The 27,255-nt window shown below is 39.7% G+C and overlaps 1 protein-coding gene across 3 annotated transcripts in view; it reads right to left on the bottom strand.

Moving 5' to 3' along the window:
• bcas3 (BCAS3 microtubule associated cell migration factor) overlaps positions 1–27,255 on the bottom strand; it is a gene marked incomplete at its 5' end in the record, with an annotated part of 146,712 nt that overhangs the window by 61,071 nt on the left and 58,386 nt on the right. For all 3 annotated transcript variants that reach the window (XM_036210843.1, XM_036210842.1, XM_024262027.1), the window contains 3 exon segments: positions 17,354–17,451; positions 18,074–18,270; positions 23,576–23,676. In XM_036210843.1, the coding sequence (XP_036066736.1) occupies positions 17,354–17,451; positions 18,074–18,270; positions 23,576–23,676 (396 nt within the window).

Consider the following 27,255-nt stretch of genomic DNA (forward strand, 5'->3'; position numbering starts at 1 on the left):
ACACAGAAAAAGAGTCAGGCGGGATGACAGATTGGTCTGAAGAATGAAGATGATGGTGGATTGTTTTAATTTTTTCATTTAATGACTTATCGCGTGAGTTGCTTTGTGCTTTATCGCAAAATGATGATTTATTGGAAACAGTGTCATTTCGAAAAAATTGTTTTTTCAAAATTCCTAGAATTTCAATAAAGTTTTGTGCAAATGTGTAATGGAAACAGCTACTGTTAAGAAGAACCCCGTCACAGTATCCAGTGCCGCTTCACCTACTTTTGAAATCGTGACAATCGTCATTCTCTGGAGAATAATGGTCATGCAACATCAAGTACGGAAAATGCTAGTGCTGTCAACATCAGCACATTTTATAGTTTGACCACTCCATCCTCCTTTTTATAGTAAACATTTAAATACAAGGTTCTTTTTAACTTTGACATTTCTTGTGTGATACATTCCTATTTCAGTTTTTGCTCTAACTAAATATATCATTAGTTTAGCTAGCTTTTGGTGGTCCTTGCACTGCAAATGGGCCAATAAATATTCTAAATGTCAATCCCTCAGAATATTTGCAAAGCAGAATATTTGTGTAATAACAGTGAAAACAATATGTCTACAACAAACACAAATTCATTAGATATAAACAAAAAAAGCAGCTAATGATATATATATATATATATATATATATATATATATATATATGCTTACACACCGGCTGTGTGGGTTTATGGATGTGGATCAACAGGTGATATCCACACTGGAGCAGCCCGCTCATGCAGGCATCAGCAGAGAGGAGATTCTTCTTCTATTGTATTTTTACTGTTCATTAGCGCTCCTCCGCCACCTACAATAGAGAGAACCTCGGAGCAAAAAGTCAAAGCGGTGAAAATTCCCCAAATCTTGCTTCAGGCTTTTTTTGTTTTCGCAACTCTGTTCCTTTAATATCTGTCTGGATGTCGCATTAATCCAACCGCACACAAACCGCAATGATTCATTTATCTTTCATGATAATGATTAGCACTTTCATCTCTGAAGCAGACGCTATCCACGCACCATTCCCAAATCCTCGTCCCTGATTGGTCATTGTGCTGCTGCGATTATGCGTAAAAAAGGTGAATCGGGTTGAACTTTCAGAGCGCGCTCAGCGACTGAGGGGGGTTGAGCTGAGCAGGCGAAGGTGTGAACCGAGTATGAAAGGATTTGTGATCATTTCAGTATTATGTACAATTTTTTATTTGTTCTGAATCCTTTCTGTTAGTAGGAAAACAGACAGTTTGATGTAAGGGGCAAAAATAAAACACACTTGGCCTTAAAATACCTTCAATTCATTGTTTTGAGAAAAATACAGCTAAAAAAAAGTCGAAATCGTGACTTTAAAACTGTGAATCGTATCGAATAGAATCATGGCTTGACTGAATCGTTACATCCCTAATGTGTACAGGATATGGACTGGAAACCTCAAAGTCAAAATGGAAACACCTCTGAAAGTGTTAGAGAATGAGAGAGCAAAGATCCTGTGGAACTTCCAGATCCCGACGGACAGGATGGTAATGGAGAACCAACCAGACATTGTAGTGGTGGTTAAAGAACAGAGGAAAGCCGTTGTGGTGGATGTGGCAGTACCGAGCAATGGTAACATCAAGAAGAAGGAACATGAGAAACTGGAGAAATACCAGAGACTTAGAGAGGAACTGGAGAAACCTTGGAAGGTGAAAGTGACAGTGGTGCCCGTGGTAATTGGAGCACTCGGGGCTGTAACCTCCAAACTGGAGGAGTGGCTACAGCAGATCCCTGGAAAGACCTCAGACATCTCAGTCCAGAAAAGTGCAGTTCTAGGAACAGCTAAGATACTGCAGGACTCTCAAGCTCCCAGGCCTCTGGTAGAGGACCTGAGCTAAGAGGAGAAACCACCCGCGGAGGGGGAGAGGGGCTTTTATATGCCTTTTTTTTCTCTGCAAAGGGTCTAGCTGAAGTTTCTCCATCTAAAAATCAGTATAAAAAGATTCATAATTTTTTTGTCACATTCATCCACTTTGCGTGGTGTGTGTGGTGTGATGTAGAGAACATCTGTGACATGAGTCAGATGCTGAGGGAGTGTGATGCATATGCTGCTGAGTGCATTCTCCTCTTCTGTGCTGCATTCATTTTTTACCACATTTTCCAACAAGCCCTAGCCCCTTACAATCATTCCTGTATATGAAAGTGTGCATGTAAGTGCATGTAAGTCTGTGTGGCTGACCACATCAGATGTGATGCAACGCATTAAGCATTTGTGATGCTGAGGTGTAAAAAATCCTATTAGAGCAGACGGGACGGCAGATCAATACCTTACGGGATCTGGAGAGCATGAGTGTGTGTGCAGAAGAGCTTTAACACCTCTCAGAGGTGGATTAGTGTGCGACAGCATGGAGACACTGTCAGGAAGGGTTAGTGTCAGAGAGAGAGCAAGGGAGAGGAGAGCGCACATGGAGAAAGTTTGAAGGAGGGGAAAGGAAACAGGAACAGATGGAAAGAGGGAGAGCAGAGACAGAAAAAAGAGAGATGTGTCACTCCTGATGACAATGTGTTGTGCTTGTCTCCAGTGATTTAAAATGGAGAGAGACTTGTAGACAAAAAATAGAAATAGACAGAGATGAGGCATGAAATTCCTTTAACCTTATAGGAACCATGCGCTCATCTTGAACTCTGGAAAGCCTTCAAAAGACTGTGATGAGCAAAATTTACAGAACCTCAAAATCAATACTAAAACATGCATTTCTTTTCTGTTATAATAAAGGACAGTTAGCAGGGAATTTAATAGATAAAGATAAAGGACGTTCATGGAACCAATTCGTTTCTCTGAACCTTTTGCAGCGTGAGAATCTTCCTGTTCAACAAAACCTGGCTTAATCCCCTAACACGGTGAAGAACACTGAAATGAAGACAATTCTGTAAGGTTCAACAAATGGAAAATGTGAGAGGACTTAATCAAAGAACCAAATAACTATCAAAACTTGGAAAACTTATGGTTTTGATCACTTTAGTAATGCTGTTAATAGATCACAGTCATTTATGTCTAAAAGGAAAATCTTTTTACATGACAGCTTTTGGGCATGACTTTTAAGACCTTGTGACGTCATCAAGCATGTAGACAGCAACTCAAAAGACAGCTAAACTGTAGATAATAGCGCCTGGTTTTATGGCAAAAAGAAGTTTTAAAAACACTCACCTGGAGATAGTTTTTTAAAGTCAATGGGGCTTTACATTCTAAACTACTGTTGGTCTTTAACTGAAGGGACTAATAAGGTAATTTCAGCCAATTCTAAAGTAGAGAAATGAACCTTGAGCTGATATACAACCCGATCAACATGAATCAGCTGATTCTGTGGTGGAGAAAAGTGACTTTATATGTATATGTTCTCCTTAATTTTTGCAAAGTGTTGCATATCAGTGCAAAGCCGATAAGCAGAGCCGCTCTCTTCCCCGTCAGAATTAGCTGATTCATGGTGATTGTCAAAATGCTCAAAGATTTAGGGCATGTCAAAGAGTGTGATATTTGAATGACGGGGTGACATCTCCAGTGTTAAAGACGTAAAGATGTGTCGCCTCTTTTATGAGAGACTTTCTCAATTCTGAATTAAAGTGGTAAGAAATCTGTTTTTATAGGCTTCTGAGTGTCTGCATAGATTAAGATTGGTTTTATTAACCCCTGTACTATCCTAGACATGTTTACATAAAAAGTGGGGTCATCTGGACCCCACAATACAGCACACTGAACTTATCTTTTCTAAGGATTTTTTTATCTTCTCTGGTGTCTGTGGCAGACATAAAATCCTGTCCACCTTTGTCATGGGAGGGATCACACATCAATGTAAGGGTGGGGTCATCTGGACCCCATAAGAGAGCAGGAGGGTTAAACGAGCTTTGTGCAACTTCTTACACTAAGAAGTAGGGGTGTGCCAAAATATCAATATTGCGACATTTAGTCCTGCAATAGATTCTCTATGGGTTCTCACCAAGTATTAATCTTTTGTTTTCATTTGAAGAGGTTGTAAAACATTATATTCATCATCCTTTGGTGAGAAGTTCCTTTGGAGGTAGATAGGGTGTGCACGTTGCAAGACCGACTGTCACGAGCACCAATGTGTCTGGCAGCTACTTGAACATTTAATTTTTGTTCTGTTGTTTACAACAATTTAGCAATAAGTAGTGACACTGCTGTTCATGTTTACTATTGTTAACACTGAATTTTACAGAAAATTTCAATTCAATTGATGTCAAAGACATAGTATTACTGTTTCGCACAAAAGTGTCTATTATTTGTTGCACAAAATAAGACACAAGTTGTTTATTATGATTGTGTTTAAGCTAAAAAATAAATGTAGATATATTTTCCTAAAAAATATGTTCTTCTATATAATGTTAGTTATTGAGATGATTTTTTTTTTTTTTTTTACCAATTATCGCAGCATCCCAATATCATTGAATCGTGAGATACCTAGTGGTTCCCAGCCCTACTAAGAAGGCTCTTAATTATACATTGGACCAATAAAGCACTGGGCCTCTTCTGCCTCCTTACTGAGACATTTGGTTGAGGTCTGGTATGGCGGCTTCATTTTTCCCCTCACACATCTTGAGAGTCGTGATGAAGCAGCAGATGGAGGGATGGGCAGCATGGCAGAGTGCCCACTACAGATTGAGGTCATTGGAATGAAATGGTGGCACCCATAGAAACCCCCGCCCTTTGAATTTATGCACATAAATGCTCTGTAACAGGAAGAATGCCTATCATATATGTTTTACAGGCTAGAGGAACATGAATGATTGGCATGCTCCTTACACATCAAACCAAAAGTACTTCCTATTATTTGGTGCTTTTATTTACATGAAAAAGTACACAAATATTGCAATTTCTGCAGTGTCAGGGGTACAATATGATACTTATGAACCCAGTGAAAACTGAATGACATGATTACCCACACCAACATGACTTCTCTCACTTTCAAACAGACACTCCCTCCTTCCCTCCAGTGAGTAGGCGGTAGGCTGAATGTGTGGCAGATGCCCAACACATTGGTGTCCGTTCAGTCACTATAAAGAGCAGCTGCTTAGTCTCCACTGCCCTCTGGCACTGCGAACACACACAGTCACATGGATGCACAGGCACACATGCACTTGCTGTATGGCACTAAAGCTGGAGGGCATTCCATCTCTGGCAGATTAAAAGTGCAGCAACACAACGACACACATGCACACAGGAAAAGAGATAAGAGCTCCACAAAAACCTGATCAGCACTCACCCATAACAATCTGTGTCACACCCGGATCTCTCTCCGTCACACAGACACTCTTACCACAAATCGCTACATGTGGCTAAACCACCCTCTAGTCCCCAAAGCCTCTCACGTGGAAAATGAAATCTCAGGGATGGATACAAGGATAGAAAATGGAAAAAAAAAAAAAAAAAGAGTTGAATGGAAAATAAAGAAGATGAAGCATTTACAATGACTATGCAAGTACAGTTTCTGTGCCTTTTTGTGGACTTGGTGACTAGCAGGTCAAATCCAACAGATGAATAATCTGTAGGGCAACCAACAGAAATCATTTCTGCAGTAAAACTGTGGCAGAGCCTACAGTTGTTCTTTTTCTTTTTTTAAGTAAAGGCGTTTATTATACCCCCAAAAAAACTCTGATTGTAAATTAAAGTGGACAGAATCTGTATCAACTAAGGGATACATTTACTAAATAGCAATCAAATCAAAATGTAACATGTCAACTTATAAACTTATACATTTTTACAAACCTGGAAAGTGTAAGAACTCTCTCCTTTATAGAGAAAAGTTAATTTTTTTTCACTTATAAGAGACAGAAAATATCCACAACCAAAACGATCCATGCAGGCACTACACGCACCTTAAACCTTGAAGGACTAAGAGCAGCTTAAAACATATTCTGATAGTGTTGAATGTCTTTCCTCGGCTTACTTTTCTTTCAGAGTTTCTAAAATATCTTTTTCTCCGTTTTTTTCTTTGCTGATAGCTTTTCAGTGCGTCTCTTAGTCTGATGACTGGTGATGACAAAAAGGAAAAAGGAGCGTCGATGACCAGCTCTTGTGTCCTGTCACCAGCCAACGGTCAGCGAAAGCACCCTGAGGCGATGAACAGGATGGGTGGGGGGGCAGAGAAGCAGTGAAGTGACAAGGGGGCCATTGATGAAAATAAAATCTGAAGAAAAGAGGTGTGTGAGTGTGCATGTGTGTGTGTTTGTTGGAAGGGGGAGGTGGGGTTCCCGTGAAATGAAGGTATTTGTCTTAAAGAGAGAGATCAGATGGCAGGCCATCTTTCTAGTCTACGTGCTCACGGTTGTCAGAATGACGGCTAAAGCAAAAAATACAAGGCCCCTTTATGAGACTGCGAGGTAATTGTGGGGTATAGGTTACTAGAGGAAAAAGAAAAAAAAGAGGACAATACCACTGAACAGGTGCCTTGTCTTTTAAATGACTGCTTAGGTATGAAGGGACGGAGAAAAGAGGAAAGAAATGATGGCAGGGGTGGTTGTGCGAGAGTCGTTCCAAACGTTTTTGGGTTGAGAATCCGAAAAATCTTTATTTTTTTGGTATTGACTGATCCTAGTTCCACCTTTGGGTCACTAATCAGGAGGAGAGCTCTTCTCTTCTCTAACCAGTAATGGTCATTGCAGGGATTTTTTTCTCTGTCCAGGTCGTTGTTGTAAATAAGAACTTATTCTTAATAGCTTACCAGGTAAAATAAAGGTTTAATATTAATAATAAAAGCAGGAGGTTCTTAAATGAAGATGTAACAGATGTGTGCATAATAGGCGATTAATCAATTAATCCATTTCTATTCCTATGATCCAAACAGATTGATCTTTCTATGGCACAATCAAATCCAATCGACCGATAACAAAACAAAACAAAAGTTTCAAAATGAGATCAATCAATTTAGGAAAATGCCATTTGGATTGAGACATGGTAGGTTTATTTTACTACAACCTAAAAACAATCTAGTTCCATCACAGCAAACAACACATGTATTATAGCAGAAACTGATCAACCATCATTCCAGTCCAATGTGGACTGAACTTTATCAAACTAAAATGTAAATGGATTTGACATTCATTCTTGTTTACTTGTACACATATTTAATTAATTATCCTGAACAAATATAGGAATCTGTAAAACTTCACCTGCACTGTTTAGTGGCAGGTATTTATCTCTCAGTCTCACTGCTGGAAGTTTGGGATAAAGATGTTCTGATCCATTTCAAGACAGTGAGTTGGATCGTTCAAAACAAACCAATATTGACTATGAATCGCATCAACCACAAATTAAGATATGAATTGAATCGTTGTTAAAATGAATCATTGTATACTACATACATTTCTGTAAAACACTTTGAATGGCTAAATAAATAAAGATTCAAGTTGCCAACTGCAATTATTGTTATTATATTAGATCCACAGTTAGAACCTCCTAGTGTGGAATTTGCCTTTTCTCTCTCTCTTTGGCTTTCTCCCAAAGCCCAAAAAACACATTTGACAGACTGAAGAATAATCTGAAAATGATGAGTAGTGTCTTCTGTTGACTATGCATTGCATTAGGTAGGAGCAGCCCCTTGTACAAGAACATACCGCTTTCCACAAGGATGCTTGGGATCTTTATAGCAGAATTTTGAAACCCTGACCAGAACCAAGCTAAGAATGTGAATAGATGGTCAACGTAAAGAGTCATCTATAAAGGAAAAGACTGTTTTTACAATAACAGATAAAGGTCACAACAAACAAATTCAACACAGTCATGTACCTAAATCAAATGATCTTAACAAGTGACTTTGATTGCTAAGTAATTTACAGTTTTTGCAGTGTGAAGCAAGTTGCTGTTCTTTTTCCTCTGAGCTTTAACATACCTAACAAATATTATTTCCATCTAAGCAGGGGTAAGCTTGCAGATGAAAAGCTTGTTGTTGAAAAGAAGCAGTCATAGACTGCAGATGGTCTTTGAAATGGATCCTCAGTGCTGAATCATCAGTAAGCATGGTTGAAAAAGATTGTGATGAAAGTTTTGTCCTCTTTGAGTGTTTACTAAAGTGCAGCAAATGTTCAGTCATTGATAGTATGGTCCAGATGTTAGCTAAACCAGCAGGGAAGCATCAGTACCCGAATGAGCAGACATCAGAGAAAGGTTTGCTGCTATTTTTCAGAATGATGACATCACCTGACAGCAAAAGCGTCTAAACTAGTATAAAAGGGTCAATGATGCAGACAGCAAACAACCAAGAAGACCTTTGGCTGATCTCCATCCAGTAAAAAGGATCTGCCAGTTGATATAAGTAAATTGCAAACTCCAAAACCCTTCCAGGGCAAATGCTAAGGATGCTGTCCTCACACAGACTTCTTCCAGGACATCTAACATTTCCTGACTACAAAGCATACCTCAAAAAGGTTATAATGACTAAATAAGAATTGACTGCACACGTGAGGGCAATGAACTCAACATTAATGACTGTTTCTCAAAATCAAGATGGAATTTGGACCCACAGTGGACCATGAAGAGTATTTACACACTTTGTTAAAGTAAATCTGCTGCATGGAGCACACATATTATCAAAAACCACACACATTTGAAGACATGCATACAGGAGCAGTAAACTGAGTTGTGATAAAGCAGACTGGATGTGGCTAATGGCTGACAACTCATGATCTCTCACTGATTAACTCACTGGTTTACAGGATGCTGCTAATGGACGGCCAAACAGCAGAACCAATAAAGAACCTGGTGAAATACACACAACTCTCGCAATAGGGCTTCAATGCTTTCAGTTGAAGAGTCTGGAATAAACTTCAAAAAGATAGGAATGATAAAACCAAACCATCATTTTGAACTTCAACTTATAATGAAGTTCGGCTTTCATGCTTAGCCTCAACTTCTAATCAAAGCTAGAGCTTGATAAAGTTTTAAGATGCAAAAGATGTGACATCACTCAGAATATGATGTCAAATGTTTAATATTTGGCTGCAATGTGCAAGTGGTATTTAGAGGATTTTTGAGACTCGTCAAGGTGTTAAAGGGCCATACCATGAAAATTTGTTTTTAAGTGTATTATACCATTCAATCCTCACTACGAAGAACCCCAAAGTGATATCTTGATCCGTTTATGCATTTCTGAGTAATCCTCTAAAAACCTGCATTCTCACCAGCAGCCCCTCCCATACCCACCAAAACGAGCAGGTTCTCACGTACTGATGTCACAGAGTGAGACCGCCCCTTTCAGGAAGAGTCTGCTTTAACAGCACCTCCCCCAGTCCAACACCAACACTTTCTCCATGAAGATAGCAGCTCGAGCTAGCGGTGGTCAGCTAGCCTCACGAGTTGTCTGTGTTGTGAGTTTCTGCAGAAACTCTCATTCTTTAGTGTTCAAACTTAATGCGGTGAAATAGGAGCTTATGGACTGATGAAGAAATCTGCACAACATGTTGAGATGAATCCTAAACATATCTGAGAATGGCACAAGCAGACGGGGTTATTGGGAAGACGAAAGGAGATCGGGAGCAGACTATTTCCTGGTGGAAAAGGGAGCAATGAATTAGGAAAACTGGTTTAAACGAGGATTATTGATCAATGGCAGAAAGGTAAATGGATCCACTTGAAAGTAAAGAGGATTTTTGATATGGAGTTCATATATGTCATCATTTCAATAAATCCTGAAATGTTCATCTGGTGGGCGTCATGAAATGGGCGGCACCTACAAGGACCGAAAGGTGAAACCTCAGAGATGGAGTTGTTTTACTTCTGGGTATGAAATGAGTCACAAAAACAACTCATATTTAATAAATAATTTGTTTTTTTAGTGTTCCAAAGGTAATATATATAATTATTTATATGGATTTAGTTTAATTGCAATTCATTATATTATGCTGTATTTTAACTGCTTTTGCTGCTCTTTTATTGCTTTTGCATTTTTATATTACTCCCTTACTATTGTATAAATTTGTGTTTTTTGCTGTAAGCAACCTTGAGTTCCTTGAAAGGCTCCCAACAAAAAGAATGTATTATTACTATTATCATAGTTTACTCTGAATGACTAAAGAAAATCATGGTATGGCCCCTTTAAGTGTTTGCTGTGTCTGTGTGTTCAAGTACATATATATCTTCCTAAGGTGGTCACAATAACAAGTAATCACCCTAAACTTTGAATATGTCACATAAGGCTGGGGGATACAACGATAAGTATCATGTGGGTGATAGAAAAGTGTGTATGGTGCCAATTCTCTTCCATTCTTTCTAGGGTTGCACGGTGGTGCACACAGCAAGAAGGCCTTGGTTCAAATCCCGGCTGTGAGAGTGTATGGGTGTGTGATTGAGGCCCTGAGACAGACTGGAGACCTGTCCAGGGTGAACCCCGCCTTCACCCATCAGTAGCCGGGATAGGCTCCGGCACCCCGTGACTCCAAAGTGACAAACGGGCAAAGAAGATGGATGGATGGATGTTTCTATTGTTTTTACTTGTATATTTTTATAGCTGAAGTTTTGTAAAAAATGCGTTTTCCTACTGAGAAACTTGAAACTTTTTTGTACTTTAAAAAAATGTTTCACATTTGTAACTATACAGTTAAAGGTTAATAGAAAAAATTAAAGTCAGATGAAAGTAAGTAATGACATTTTTGATAAATTTTCAGAGAATATATACTTTATTGTAGTATATTGTGATATACAAGAATCTATTCCATAATATACATTTTTCTCCATGTCGCCCAGCACTGCTGTCACATGTGCATTTTAAGTTAGGAGATGGTCCGGTCTATCAGCTTAATCAGTTGAGGTACGTCACACTGGGCTTTGGAAATGAGCAGTCATTTCAGCTTTGACAAACAACAAAGACAACTGAAATTCTATTCAATGTTTTTAGTTTATGTGATAAAACTACATCTCCCACCACCTCTCCTGCCAGTTACCACACATTCACAGATAGTGGTCTGAGAGACATAAAAGTAGCAGGCAGTAGATGTGTCCACAAAGAAAATGATTTACGCACTCCCAATATGACAAACAACAGGGCTGCAGATGCACAGAGTTATTGTTGTTTCTTGTTGTGGTTTTCTTTACAGGATCAAAACAACAACAGCAGTGTCAAAGGGGTGGCTTGCGTGCGCACACACACACCCACACCCACACATGTGGATCTATAAAGGCAGATTAAATACTCTTTCTCTGTGTTATCTGTCTTTCAGGTCCGTCTCCTTTTCTTTTTGTCTTGATACGAACTGCTGGCCACAGAACGTCACTGTGTAGTCTAGCTTTGATTAAGGCTGTCTCTACACACAAAGACATGTAAACACAAACTTCACAGCAAGGCTCAGTGTGCAGACAGGGTGTATTTGTAACAGCTGCATATTGATCTACTGCAGTGCAGCTGAAGGAAAAGAGCACAGCAGCACTAATATTGTGCTTCTCCATTCAATTCAAGACAGATATGCTGAGTCAAAAACTGGAAACACTGTACAACAAGCTCTGTGCAAGTGTGTGAGAGCGTGTGTGTCATGCAGACGGCGTCCCATCACCTCGGGGAAAGCAGAGATAAGCAGAGTGTATGGGCTGAGATAAGATCAGAGCAGACACCGCGGAGACTGACTGACTGTAAGTGAGTCACTGCAGTTTTATGGCCTGAGGACTCTGGAAGGAACAATGTCAAGGCTCTATATTCCCACAGGCTCATGACTTGGGGTGCTCTGACACATGTGTGTTTCTTAATTTCAAATTGAAAATGAGGATTTTCACACCCCGCGGATCACTCTGCTCCTATCCAGCAGCATTTAGCAGAAGTGAGCGGGGCTGGATGAAATGGAGACACATCCAAGTAAATGACAGACATGTTCAGTATGAAGCCTTATCGAGTTCCTGTGATGCTGGTCAGAAAAAAACCTCTGCATCATGGCCCTGGTGCAGAGGTACAGCAGTCGACTTCTGATTGAAGGATGGCAGGACTGTTCCCGCCTTGCCCTCCCATGTGTCCAAGTGTGTTTGGGCAAGACACTGAACCCAAATTGCCTCTGGTGGTTATAGTTAGGCGCCAGTGTTCAGCAGTGGAGCCAGAATCAGTGTGTGACTGTGTGTGCATGGGCGAATGGGTCTGTGATTGTAAAGTACTTTCTTTCGGCCTTAAAGAAAGGTAGAAAAGCGCTATACATGCATACACCATTTACCATAAGTATACACTGTTCAAACCAGGTCTGTTAACCAACAGTCAAATCATGACTGTTGGTTAACGGGAGTCAGATCACACATCAGTCCTGACCTGGTTTAACAATGCCAGTCTCAGAACACACATCCAGAACTGTTGGAGATCTACCGGTATGTCCACATTTCTGTTTCCACCGTTTGTGGGAAGAGCTCCATCCACATGACAGCTCATGTTCACCACTTATAATATTAAAAAAGGAAAAAAAAAAAAAAAAAAGTATTGTGTTGGTGAGCACTGTCACTGACTGTTACGTCCCCAATGGGCAAACCGGCCCGGAGTCTAGAGAATAGCCATCAGTGCGGACAATAACATTAAATGGGACAGCAAAAATGTATACATAGAACACAATTTATTAAAATAAATGAGAACCTGTGTCTTGAAATTGAACAAAGAAATAATGTGTTTGCTGGTTAAAAAGAAAGCAAACCAAAACGGAGTTGGAACCTTGGCCAAAAGAAAAAGAAATCATGGAGACTGCTGACCCAGCCATGACGACCGTCGGAGTCAGCAGCTCCCTGCTAAGGGCTGCATAACAAAACTACCTAATCAAAACAAATTAAACAAAGCCCGCAAATCAGAACTACCAAGGTCCAACCCCAAACTAACTCAACAAAACCCACCAATCTAAGACTGCCGAGGACAAAAACCAACCCAACCCAACCCAACATCACACAAACTAACACCCAGCCTGCTGCTCTGCTCCCTGTCTGGCTCGGTGTGGCCGCCTCAGTCTTAAAAAGACACCAGCTGCCAATCAAGGCACATTGGCCACACCTGCCAGGTGAACCAAAGGGAACTGGATGGAAAAGGAGGCCAGACAGCAGCAGCAGGACATAACGCCTCCTTCCATAAATGTGAACATGTGGCATTGATGAATCCTGCAGAACAAAGCAAACACATGTTCACAATATCAAAGATGCTACACACAAAAACAAAAGAAATATACACAAAAAGTGAGTGAGGCAGGGGCAGCAAACTACAAAAAAAACATAAGCTGGTGTCCAAAAGAAAATGTGCATCCAAATAAGCCAAAAAGACTCAAAACAACAAAGTGTCAGCACTGACACAAAACACAGATCGCACACAAACATCCTAAACAAACCAGGGCAGCAAAGGTAATACAATCTGCATAAAGACAGATCTCCAAACAAGTACTAACTAACAAAAAAAAGTCCACTGGTCAAATAGGATAAATGCCCAAAACTCAAACATGTCAGTACCTCACCTGCCAGGTGAACCAAAGGGAACTGGATGGAAAAGGAGGCCAGACAGCAGCAGCAGGACGTAACACTGACTATTTTTTTAATTAAAAAAATTTTGATTATGACGTTTTTAACCAAAATATGTTTCGTTGGTGACTCTAAATTGCCCCTAGGTGTGAATGTGAGAGTGATTGAGTGTGTGATTGAGGCCCTGAGACAGACTGGTGATCTGTCCAGGGTGAACCCCGCCTTCGCCCATCAGTAGCCGGCTCCGGCACCCCCGCGACCCCGACGAAGGGACAAAGCGGCCAAGAAAATGAATGAAAAAGTTTTTAACCAAAACCCACAACCTAAATGTCTAAAAAGACATTTTTCATGTTGATCTGAAGTCTCTGTTTTCAAAATATCCTCTGAGGGGGCGTGGCTTTTGGAGCTGAGCTGAGAAGCTCCGCCCATGACCCTCCCCCCGTCTGATTATGATAGTTCTGTGTCTTCACTGCTGCTACATAAAAACATCCATCAATCTGGGTAATGTCCAGCCGTATGGTTCTGATCCAGATGTCAGCTGGACGAGGAAGTGAAGATCTTCATGGACAGAACTTCCTCCAAAATCCTGATTCTTTCTCCTTCCAGTTCACCAAAGACTCTTTTAGCTAATTCTCCAATGTTTATTGACTGTGATCAATACATTCAATCATTGGTTTCTCAGAGTTCTTGATAAAATAATCAAAGCTAACATCAAAATGCTCTTTCATTGATTTACAATCCTTTCCAACTGCGGTCAAATGAGCCGCCGTTCACATTTCCGTGGTCACATCAAGAAGCTCCGTGGAGTCTGGTGGAGATTTTCCAGCGTTCTCAGTCCTGCTACCGTAAGTATTGGATGAAACTCACACCAAAAATCCAGTGATGCTGATTTGACCACAGAAATGTGAACGGCGGCTCATTTGACTGCAGTCAATGTGAAGATACCATCTTCTCTTCTCCAGAACCTGAACTAGACACTAGGAACAGATGAGGGTTTAGTGCATGTGCAGCAGAGCTGTTGATGGAAAGAAGATCATTCATTCAAACAGAGTCTGTCCAAGACAGTTTGATTGATTTGAAATGAGAAATACTCAGAAATGTAAAAACAAAATGATTTCTTATTACATTTGTTCTCTTTCAGAAGAAAAGTGACACACAGACATGTTAGAAACTCTAAAAACAGGATTTTCATCAGAGGGGAACTTTAATGCAGACATACTTTGAACTTGCTAGGTTATTAAGCAGGTTAGCCTTTCACTGTTTTTATAACCATATGACTTAATTCCTTACAGTGCAATACTTTAGAAAAGAGTTTGCACCAACAGTGCATGCTGGTTATGCTGTGCCACACACATGCATATTCTTCAAGGGTTGAGACAAAAGTGATGTGTGTGTGATAAGAGGCGGCGCCAAGGCAGTGGCAGGACACAACACAGAACCTTCCTTTGCACATGCACACTCAGTGATAAGCATCACCTCCATCCCTCGGCCTTCCTCCGTCCGCCTGTCTCTCTTTGCACTAAAGCAGAGAATGGGAACACTGAAAACACAGATGATACTGGCTGGAGACAGAGAAACCACAGATACAGCTCTCCACAGATGGAAGAAGATGGATGTAAAAGAGAAACAATGGTTCAGTTCAAGATTAGGCACAAGACGTGCTGGAGTTTAACAGATAAAGATGGAAAACAGCCGTCCAGAAACAACTTCTTTCTCTTGACTAATGCAGCAGAGCCATCAATGAAAGTCTTCAAGCCTGACCGCTTTAATAAGAATATCAGAAGGTTTTAAATTAGACCTGTTTTTTTCTTTAAAAAGGATGTGAACATGCTCCTAAGTAAATATGTGACAAGACTAGTCAGGTCTTATATTCTCTTTTCATCTTTTTGACACATAAACAAAGGCGCCAGCAGCAGCTATAGAATTTGTCAGATTAGCAAAGGTGAAGTCACAAGACCCACTGATAATGTCACAGACGCCAGTCTTTATCTACTTGATCAAACACAAGGTAACTAGATATAATGTCACGCGGAATGTGATTATTTCCACACTTACAGTGTCACTGAATGCTGTGAATTCTGTGCAGCCACACCTAAAACACATTTTCAGGACAGATAACAGCATCGAGGTTCAGAACATTCTTAGAGGGAAATCCTCAGTCCTGAGTCAGAATGAATCACAACCACAGAGAGATAGAAAGAATCTCACATCAAATCTAGCCAGAACATTTACAACATAATAGGAAGAAATACAATAACATAAAAGTTCAAATTCAGATGTCTTCATGGAAGGACATGATAAACAACAACAGATGAAGGAATGACTACTTCCTATTCATGTCTGTGGTAGACTTCAGCCTCCATATTGTTCTTTTCCAGTGGAACCTTTTTTTGTTTTACTGACTCCATTTTGTCTACTACTAGCATTTAAAATAAACAATATATGCAGATATTTCCCAGTTTGTTGGTCTCTAAATATATTGATCCATAAACTAATCTTAGAATCATTTTGAGGTTTATTGTGACACTAGGAGGTCTCCCAGAGGACAGACACCGTGCTGTTCACACATCACCCTGGTTAAACTCTGTTCTCCTGTCACATGCAGCACGTTATGTAATGGTCAAATTTGAGTCAGTTATGTCAGGATGTTCAAAGAGGACTTAAGCAGCTTGATCATTTTCAATTCTCCTTTAGTCTTTTTAGACCAGAAGTGTTGACATTCTTTCCACTACCGTAACTCTTCAACTGTTTACACAGTTGTTGTAATTCCAGCACATTCTGAAGCAGAGGAAAGCAGCCTTGCACTGATATGCAATACTTTACAGCAGTGACGTGTGTTCAGAATCAACATCTCCCTGCTCCGCCCCATTCTGATGCATCCACTTGTAGACAAATAGATCCTTAGATGTCTTTGTTTTCCTGGTCTGAGCTGGAATGATCTAAACCTGTCTTGAATGCAGCTCATCCATCTCAAGGCCATGAGCCATGTCAAGTTCTCTGCACCTGAGCATACAAGGTCGTTTTTACAGCCCTTTACAGTAATTTAGCAAACACACCAGTGAGATGCCCTACACCGACATCCCTATGGTCTCATGTTTCAAACTTTATCTTTGGGAGAACAACAGCAAAAACTTGAACAATAATAAAATAACAAAATATATATATATATTAATACAAATAATTACCAATAATTCATACTGAAAAGCATTTATTTCTACAAGGACAACTATACAGTGCAAGATAACCCTATAGAACAGCAATTCCAGAATAATAATGCTAAACATTGCTATATACTTCCTATAAAAAATGTTTCATAAATGAATTCTAAAATAATATTTTACTGACTTGTTTACACTTTCCAAAAATCATGAAATTACAGCCTAATATTATTGTGACAACCATAAAATATCAACTTTCAGTATAAGTCTATAAACTTTTAACACCAGTTTATGCACACCAAATGCCATTGCAATAGAAAGCATTGATATGCACAGTTTTGGGGAATGTGTAATCTCCAAGGAAGCAGGTAAACTGTTCTTTCATTCTTAACTTATAGCATTGTATTCATTAAATTCATATTGTTTTCATTCAAATTAAGTCACTTTTGCCAAGTGTAATTTTCAAGCCCTACTGTGATCAGCTGATGTTAGATAACAGAGCAAAGGCGAACAAAGGTGTCTGATTGATTTTGATCATTCTGACCTTCATTGGTCATGGAGAATCCAAAGATGACCACATTAAGAGCGTCAAGGCAAACTGTACGACTAGCATGGCAGAGGGGAACTCGATTAATTAACCAAAAGTGGGATGAGACAGATTGACTGCAAATTCTGAAGCAGATTAAGAAACATTCGCAGAGCAGAAAAACATTTCAAAGAGTGACAGAAAGTCCTTTACCTGCTCCGCTGTCCATAATATTTGACTGTCCTCGACGATCAGTGATCAACCGTGACGAGATGGGCATGCTGACCGGTTCTGAACGCACTGGCTGGATCCTACACAAAAATGTCTAATGAGCAAAATAAACCCAAAGAGAACACGTTCATAGACATTTTAACTCCCTCAGTGGATTACACTCATAGATTCATGGATCTACTGCTGGGATCTGCAACTTTTATGTGAACTTCGCGGAAGCAACTGTTCTCCGCTTCGCGTTAGACGGTTCAGGCCTCCACGTCGTGCGTTAATTTCTCATAATGCACACTTAAGAGGGTATTATCCCTTACATAATCATAATTTTAAATCACAAGCAAAGTTGTACATTTAGAACGTTTATTTTTAACCCGTTGGAACCTAGAGCCTAAAACTTAATTTTTGTCTTTAATTTAATTTTCTGTATTTTCCATTTGAAAGACTACCTACTTGCTTATTCTGGATGGTTTGATTTTGTCATTTTTTCATATGGTAATCAAACACTAGACCGAGGGTGTCGAATTTCAGGCCTCAAGGGCCGACGTCCTGCTGGTTTTCCAGAAATCCTGCCTTATCTGCTGCTGATTACCTGGATCAGGTGTGTTTGACCAATAAGGAGCTTCAAAGGCAGGTTGATTGGAAAACATAAGGACACTGGGCCTCGACAATTTTGTTTGTGTTTCATGTAGAAAAGTATCAAAGTACCGCAGACTGTGCAGATCCAGGTCATCTGTGTCAAAGTCCAGAAGGGGCTGCTGGACATCGGTGGGGCCCTGGGACTGCAGCACCGACGAAGAGGAGGAGATGACTGTTGTCTGACCTGAAGGATGAATGGTCTTGAACTGGAACTGAGGGCCCATCCAGAGGCGACGGTGGGGTCCTGTATGGGTCACAATCTCCACCTGAGAACAGCAGTGTGGAAGCAGAACGGTGAGTACATGCATTCTGTGAAATAACCATAGACTGTATATGAAATAAAACTCATTCGAAACTCATTTTCTTTTTTATTTTAAACTTTCTTACAGATACAATGCAATCTATACTCCAGAAAATAAAACCAAAAAAAATAAACAAATATTCTCTCTCTCCCTTCAGGGGTCACCACAGCAAATTGTTTCTCTTTAATGATCCTCCAAGCTTAAACCAACTACTCCTCTATTCTCCTTCACTCTGTCCATAGGTTTCTTCCTGAGTCATTCTCTAAGCCTCCTTCTCTGTAGCTCTATTACCATCCTTTTCCCAACATGTTTACTGTGCCTCTTCTTAATGCAAAGAAAACAAATATGTAAATACATAGAACAATCACAAATAAAAGACCCGAGCACCAGTGAGCCTAGATCAGGGGTGGGCAAACTATGGCCTGGGGGCCAAGCTTTTTTATCCAGCCCTCCAAACTGGAATAAACAGAAACCCATTGGTGAAAATTGCACTAAAATTAGAACAAAAACCCCAGTTTTGAAATAAAAACTCCAAAGTGTTCTGTTTTCAAGTAAGTTTCAAACAAGATGAAGGCATGTCTTGGCTTTGACATGTCCAGATCCTGTGTTATTTCTTTCTTTTACGAGGTGAATCACTAAAACACTCCACAAATCTGCTCCTGGTCCGGCCCTTCTGTCAAGATTTAGATCTCTTTGTGGCCCACGAATAAGAAAGTTTGCCCAACCCTGGCCTAGAAAGTGGAGCTGCACTGAAGTTTGTATGTGATGCCTTTCAAACCTCAAATGCTGTAACCGAACAGGACAGGTAGATGCTACAACACTTACAAACTCCTGGCAGCACAATATCTAGAGACAATTTACAATGCTGATAAGATGTTTTGTCTGTAACATTTATGCAAACGTCATGATGTTGCACTGACAGTGTCTTGGTCACATGTCTCTGAATTAATCTATGGTTAATTTTAACAAGGTGCTTTAGAAATCAGAGGTAGTATCAATGCTTATCCTGCACATCGTTAAGATGAACTAGAAATGAAAACCTAAAAATAACACCAGAACTTGTCAAAATCTTGTGTATAATGGAAGTGCTGGCAGAAAGAGAGGAAATCTTCCCAGAGGGCTTACATAAGTCTGACACAAGCAATATCATGATGGTTTAAATGAGTAGGAGCCCGCTGGGAGGATACGATGGCACTGGTATGGCAGCCAGTCCACTGGCACCTCAGCTGAGTGGCAAAGAAGGAAGGCTTAATAAAAAACCTGAACTATTACTGCCTCTTTCATTCTTCATCTCCTTATGGCCTTCAAATGTACCAACTAACAATTTCCCCATCTCAATTCTCTGTAGCACTTTACACCCCTCTGTGTCTCACTGTTCACTTTATATCATCTTCACTTCATCCAGATCTGTCTCTCAGATCATCTCAGTACTCATCTAATGCTTTTTCATGGCCAACATTTCTCACAATTCTGCTTGTTGTGAAGGTCTTCCCATATGTTGTAACCCTTGTTCTGTCCTAGACATGTTTACATTAAAAGTAGGGTCATCTGGACCCACAAGACAGTGCGCTGAACTTTTTTCAAGGATTTTTTATCTTCTCTGGTGTCTGTGGCAGACATAAAATCCTGTCCACCTTTGTCATGGGAGGGATCACATCAATATAAGAGTAGAGTCATTTGGACCCCATAAGAGAGCAGAACTGAATACTGAATATGGTCAAAAACCAAATAATAAAAAAAACAGTTTTATTTAAAATAGAGATAATTTGATATATGATATCATGAAGTGTGACATTTGACGCTACTGCTGATTTTTCCTAAGTTGCAATATTCCAACATATAACAGAAAAACTCTTTACATAACTTTTTGTACGTATTTATATGTGACGAGAAGAAAAAGTGATTGAAATTCATGTCGGCTCACGTCAGACGTGCAGTGAAGCCGCGGGTTATTGCATTGACCACTCATATTTTAATTGCATCGAAGACAGGACTTTTTTTAAGTTGGCCTCACATATTTAAAATGAGCGGTTGACGGTTATCCAAAAGACTGTTAACCTGAAGCTCCCGCCGCATGTGGGAGGAGCTTCCATCAAAAACTTTTCTCGAACTCGTCTTGGATGACGTGCATACTGAGATCGGGTTGATTTATTTTTGAAGAGCTGAATAAAAGCATTGATGCACGTCTCTGTGTCTGGGTTCAGAACTCCCAGTGAGGAGCAGCAGCTATCCTGCAGCCGCTGCACGGATATGTCGTCAGGGAAAGGCAGTACGGCAAGCCAAAAGGAACACAAATCACCAGGAAAAGCGGGCAAGGCAGTGCCTCACCTGCATATGTACTACAGATTATAATTATTTGAAATATTTAAATGTTCCCACAGTTAGTTTCAACACTACAATTAATACCAACAAATAATGAAAGTTTAATTTGAACTTTTTCATTTAAGATTTCATTTGGACATTTGAGGGGTCAATGTGAAAAAGTAGCATATTCAGCATTCTTTTTGCTCAGTTTTTGTAGATCTGGTCTCCAGACATGTAAATGTAATCAGAAACTACATGTTTTAGCATTATAGTTCACATTTAAAATTCAAAGATTTGTAAGTGTATGTTTATGCTTTGAAGTACTTTATGTATGTTTTTTTCTGAAATATATATGTTTTTAAGCTTTTCAAAAAAGTAACTTAGGCTTTTATCTCCTTGGTTTTTTTTGTTGATTTTTTTTCCTTTTTATTGAGCTGTAAAACTATCCGAACAGTGACCCTAAAACCGTGATACGTTCCGAACTGTGAGTTTTGTGATGTGTTACACCCCTAATGAACAGTAAATAAAAGCCTGAGACTTCGTCTTTTTTTTTTACAGTGGATTTACTTAATTATTTTAAAGATATCCAGCTTGAAAGGTTGATTGTGCAGTCACCTTTTCATAACCATCACAGTGAAGCTTGACAACATTTCAGAGGCTGAGCTGGACGCCGTCACGACAGAAAGCCTAGCTGTCCACTGACAGCCGTCTTAAGAGCTCCTGACAATGATAGGAACAAAACGGCATCGAGCAGCAGCACTGAAGTCCCAGGTCACAAACCTCACGTTTCATTAGAGAATGGCCAATCAATCCTGAACCCCAACCAAACAGCAGAATGCCCACCAATAATCTAATGAAGACCCATGATATGACATAATGAAATCCATGAGACGGCACTTGGCCTCTAATTCAATAAAGCATATGTGTATTTAGCATTTCTCAATCTACCAAGCTATTGTGTTCAATAACTTCAAGTTGTTCCATATATTGTAGAAGGGGCTGAAAGTAAAGCAGGCTGTGCTGTACAGCACATCTACAAGCAAACATTTCAGGTTTGTTGGCCTCCAAGATTTACTGATAGTTTAAAAGGTTTTGCAGAAGATACTTACAAATCATCTTGAGTACTTTCCAAGGCATGAAGAATTACACAGTTACATCTCATAGCACTGACAAATGCATCAGTACAGCTACTCTGACAGCAAGTCACAGGAATATAGGTTAGTGCAATGGATAGTTTTGCTCCTGGCAAACTATCATGACAGATATGAACCAAAGCCTCTGCAAGCTAAGTGGGTTGCATTTTAGACAATCAATTATGCATACACTGGAATTATTGATGGTGAAAATGTAGTGGGTTACCTGCCGACACCAGGGATCAGTGCTGTGAGGGTTAACCAAGCTGAAAAGACCAGGGTGAATGTAGTGGGTTTGTTATGCCTAAAGGAAACACTTTTGAACGATTTTGTATTTGAGGGGTCGGGGTGGAGTCAGATGACGGGATAACTAAATAATTAAAAAACATAAGTAAATGACAAAAATACAAGGTCTTATTACATATTGAAACTATAAGAGTCTATGCCAAAGAAGACTAAAATGAAATAACCCCTGTTCTTGACCACAAAACCAACACAATCATTAATATTCTCCAACATCTGCGTTGACAAAAGTTGTGAACCCCAGTTTGGAAACAGCTACTTTGTTAACAGTCAGACAGACAAAACACACCTGGCACGCATTTAAGTGCGTCTGTGGCACAAAAATAAAGAAAAAGCTCTAAGTGTAGTTTGAGAAGTTAGCGTACATCCTAATAAAACCAAGGAGTTTTATTACAGATTTTTGACAAAGTTGAAAGTTTCCAGAAAGGTCCACATCTTTAACACAAGACAACCACACGAACCCAAAAACATAACAACAGGACAAATTCAAGTCACTGGGGTGTGAGTGGTCACTGGTGCTTGTGCTGCCTGCCAAGCCTCACTGAGACAGATCACATTCAAAACGAACGACACAACTACATCCCTTCAGAATTCCTGTCAAAGTCAAGGCCCAGGGGCCGATCCGGCCCTCCAGGTAATTCTATCAGACCCTACAGATCATTTTATTTTATTGTTATTGATGGCCCGATTTTATCTTGCGCTCATTTCTAACTTGTATAAATTTGACAACATTTTGACAAGGTTTAAGTTGATTTATTCTGGAATAACATTCCTGCCTGTTTTCATTCATAGTAATATTAAAAAGTTACTGTTATAAAAATTGGCATTCTGCGAGTATTTTTGGACAATCTTGGCATTTACTAAGGTTTTTTAAGGTTGTTTTGGGGTTTATCGAATACTTCAGCAACATGCTAGCTGTTTTGGCTAAGTTGGGCTTTTTAAAAAGATTTTTAGGCTGTTCTGGAGTTGGGCTAAAATTTTTCCAGGTACATGCTAGCTGTTTTGGCTAACCCAAAGTTTTTGCTTTTTTTGTTTTTTTTTAGGCTAATCTGGCATTTAGCTAATATTTTAGCTGGCTGTCAGCCTCAGTGTTTTCCACTATCAGCCTCAGTGTTTTCCACTATCAATTTCAGCATCTTCAGCTATCATCACTAGCATCTTCAGTCGCCATATTTAGCTTCCAGCATTCACACTAGCATTATTACAGGCGGTGCTATATATCTAGTTCATAATTATGTTAAAAAGTTACGGTTTTGAAATTTAAAACATTTTGTTTTGTGTTCAACAAATGTTTCTCCTGTTTGGCCCGGGACCTAAGGTGTTTTGGATTTTGGCCCCCTGTGAGATTGAGTTTGACACCCCTGATTTAGAAGCTCCACCAATAAAGTGGTAAAATTATTTAGAGAACTACTTTAGTGGATTGTGAAAGGTGCATGTAGTATCAGTACAAATATCAGCTGAATAAAAAATAGTCTATAACCTGTGCCTGTAAAGCAACAACACAAAGTTAGAAGCTGCACAAATGTTACCTGAGAGAGCCACTCTTCATCTTCTTGCGCACCATGGTCCGATGCCAGGCTGTCTGATGACTCGTGCCGCATGATTGGGCCTGGGCTCCCTGACGGCATTGCTTGATGGGAAACACAACATGTCACACAAAGAATTTTTACTTCATAAACATAACATAAAGAATTACAGTACTTCGACCCTGAGGATTGTTGGTCATGAACTAACTTTATTTATTACTGACTACTGCAAACACATTAAAACAATAAAGTATTAGGGTCACAACACTTAATACACTCAAATGTGTATTTATAAAGGCACTTTTTCCTAATTCATGTATTGAAGAGTCCTTTGACAAGTGCGTGAATTTGTGTGTTCATGGATGAAAGGGACTTGTGACTGTATCTGGGGCTTTGGTCACCAGTCTGTGAGTTCATATGAAGGTAGAAAAGCATCCGGAGCCAGTATCTGTAGGGAATGTGGTGATGTAGAAGACATGAAGACTGTGTGTGCCAAACAGGCAAAGTATGCTAACATTTAGAATGTAAAATCATGTATTGGAAAACTTGTCAAACAAACAAGCTTTCTTAGGTTATGGCTGTACTTAAACACTTTTTTTTACAAAGATCATCATCAAAGTTGAACATCATCTTTCTGCTTAGACAAAATTAGACATCTCCAGGAGCGTATCATGTATTCAGTGCGGACAAATCAGACCTTCGAGAGCGTTTTGTCCTAGCAGAACCTCAGTGAGCGTGCTGCTCTCAGCTCAGAAAGGAAGGAGGAGCTGTTAATACAGACATTTGAAACTGAATAAAAATAGTTTTCTCTAATCCAGTGTTTCTCAATTATCCCCCCCCCCACCCCGAACGTATTCTTTCGTGTTCCCTCTATAACTTTCCTTCTGCAAGTATAATCAATCTCGTTAGTTATTTGCTCAAGTTAAACGTATTTCTCTTCAAAATATTGTACCTTTATTATTATTAAAGAATCTAATGGCTGGGTGGCTCAGTGGGCTAGGTGAAGGGCTGGCACTCAGGAGTCCTGAGTTCGATTCCAGGGTTGTCCACTGATCTCCACCCAGATTGGGTCCTTAGTCAAGACCCTTGATGCTGCTGCCTAACTGGGTCCCTGTGCCCCTCAAGTACAGGGTTGTGTCAGGAAGGGCATCCGGTGTAAAGACTCTGCCAAACCACTGATGTGAAACAGTGGGTGCTGTTACGCTGTGGAGACCCTGAAAGGGATAAGCTGAAAGTGAACTACTACCTATTATTATTAAAGAATATAAAAAAAAACAAACTTCTAATTAATCTGTTTTATTAATTTCTTTCTTTTTTTTAAAGAATACTTCCAGACAAAGTAAAAACAATTCTTTCCTTGTTTCCCTCCACAGTAGTGATGAATTCTGTCTTTTCTCAGAGATTCAGTTCTTTTCATTGGTTCACTGTAAACAGCGACTCTTTCTGCTACTGTATGGATTTTTAGGTTGTTTTTGCCATATTTAATTTAGTGTCAGCTACTATGTAGGATTATGCACAATATCCATAACTAATGTAAACATGTTTTGATTCATATTCCCCCCAGGGGGGCGCTCCCCACCATTTGAGAAACACTGTTCTAGTCAATCAGTCAAGAAGTGGTTTCTTCAGTCGTCTGTATCTAAAGTTAAAGTTAAAGTCCCACTATTTGTCACGCACCTCGGTGTGTGAAATTTGTTCTCCGCATTTGACCCATCCCCTGGGGGAGCGGTGAGCTGCAGACACAGCCGCGCTCGGGAACCATTTGGTGGTTTAACCCCCCAGTCCAACTCCTTAGTGCTGAGTGCCAAGCAGGAAGGCACTGGGTCCCATTTTTAGAGTCTTTGGTATGACTCGGCCGGGATTTGAACCCACGACCTTCCAATCTCAGGGCGGACACTCTACCACAAGGCCACTGAGCTGGTAACAGGTATCTGCTGTATGGTCATTGTTATTTTATTTATTTATTAATAATTGATTTTTTTTATTTATTTTTTTTTATTAATTTATTTAATTACGTACTTTGTGTTATAAATAAAGGTATTTGAGAACATTGGAATGTTTTATCAATACTTTTCTTGTGAAAATCCTGATGCGGCCCAGCCTCACCCAGACTCCGCCTCCAGCGGCCCCCTGCTGAATTGAGTTTGAGACCCCTGCTCTAGATAAAGCTGGAATTAGGGCTGGGTTGATAAAATTGATTAATTGATCTGGATTGATTTAAGCTTAAAAGATCAACAATTGATCCATAAAAGTTGCAATCGATCTAACACAATGCTAAAGTCCGCTAGCTTGATGCTAATGTATAGTGTGATTTCCTATAGGACGGCTAATGCTAACGCTTGGTCGACCGTAGCATACATTGCTGACTAAATGAACATGTTTATGAACTCACAGGCACAAATTTTACAAACTCTTTTAAAAAAAACCTTTGTTCAAAAGTAACCATTTGTGGTCTAAAGCACAGTTTTTTTGCTCATTCTTTCTTCTTCTAGAATAAGGTGTAATGCTGTAGCACGATCGTCACCTAGTGGCCAAACTGAAACGCCCTCCAGGAGAAGCAGAACAATTGTTGGAGTTTCTCCGATTGAGAATCCATGTAACACTGTATTGTATTAACAATCTCATTGTAGCTTCACTAATACATTTTACAGTATGTGAACTGTATCATATTAATATGAATAATGTCAAAACCTGAATAGATAATAAATGTATTTCTAAACAAATGTATCTAAATGTGTAAACTAAAAATTGAATTGAATTGAGAGGATCAAAAGAATTAAAACAAAGAATCAGAATTGATCCTCATTTGAACTGAATCAAATCTGAAAATGATATTATAACACCAGCTCCAGCTGTGTGTTTTTGGGTGCAAAAGAGCAGTGACAGAGACAGTCAAAGGCAGTCCTACCCCTCTGGCTCCTCCCTACTGCTCCAATTATAGGAACATTTAAAGCTGTAGCCTCGTAAGGCGCTTTTTTCTTTTTTTTTTTTTAGGAGGAGCCGTAGGTAGTTTGGACCGGCTATCCCTCCACCGGTAGATTGATCTGCGTCGCACTTGTGGGAGGAGGAGAAACACATTTCTACACGTGGGTGTGCTCTGAACCACAGAAGTTCACATTTAAATGTAAGTTTTTCCTTAATCAACATCTAAATGAGTTTTTCTTTTTTTCTTTTTAAAATTATAGAACCGATGTTGTTATGTATTTTCCAGATGCTATGTACTAATATAAATGACCGTCGACTATTGATGACGACATCCCGCGATAGTGACACTTGAATCTGAAGACCCTATTTATTCTCTCCGCTTCGAGGGATAGATGTGGTGGTAGGGAGAAGGCGGAGGGGTAGGGGAGCAGATCGGATTCAGCCAAAGACAGATGGAGCTTCAAACAAGCTTCAGTGAGCAGGTGCAGAGAATGAGGTGTAATGTGCTAAATCAGCTGCCCACTCTATGTCTTACTTCACTGATGGGGTTAGTTCTACACAAGACGGGGTAATAAACTTGTTAAGCCACACCTGAAGCACACGACGCAGCTCTCTGTCCACAAACGTGAAAGGTGTTCAAATGCCCTGGATGCCTGGATGGTTGTAGCTCCCATTCATCTTTCAATTATAATCTCGGACTATTTCTTAAACCTACTTATAGTAACAAGGCATTAAAAAGTGAGTGTTCAATCAATAAA

The sequence above is a fragment of the Oryzias melastigma genome, unplaced genomic scaffold, assembly GCF_002922805.2.
Source record: "Oryzias melastigma strain HK-1 unplaced genomic scaffold, ASM292280v2 sc00261, whole genome shotgun sequence".
NCBI lineage: Eukaryota > Metazoa > Chordata > Actinopteri > Beloniformes > Adrianichthyidae > Oryzias > Oryzias melastigma.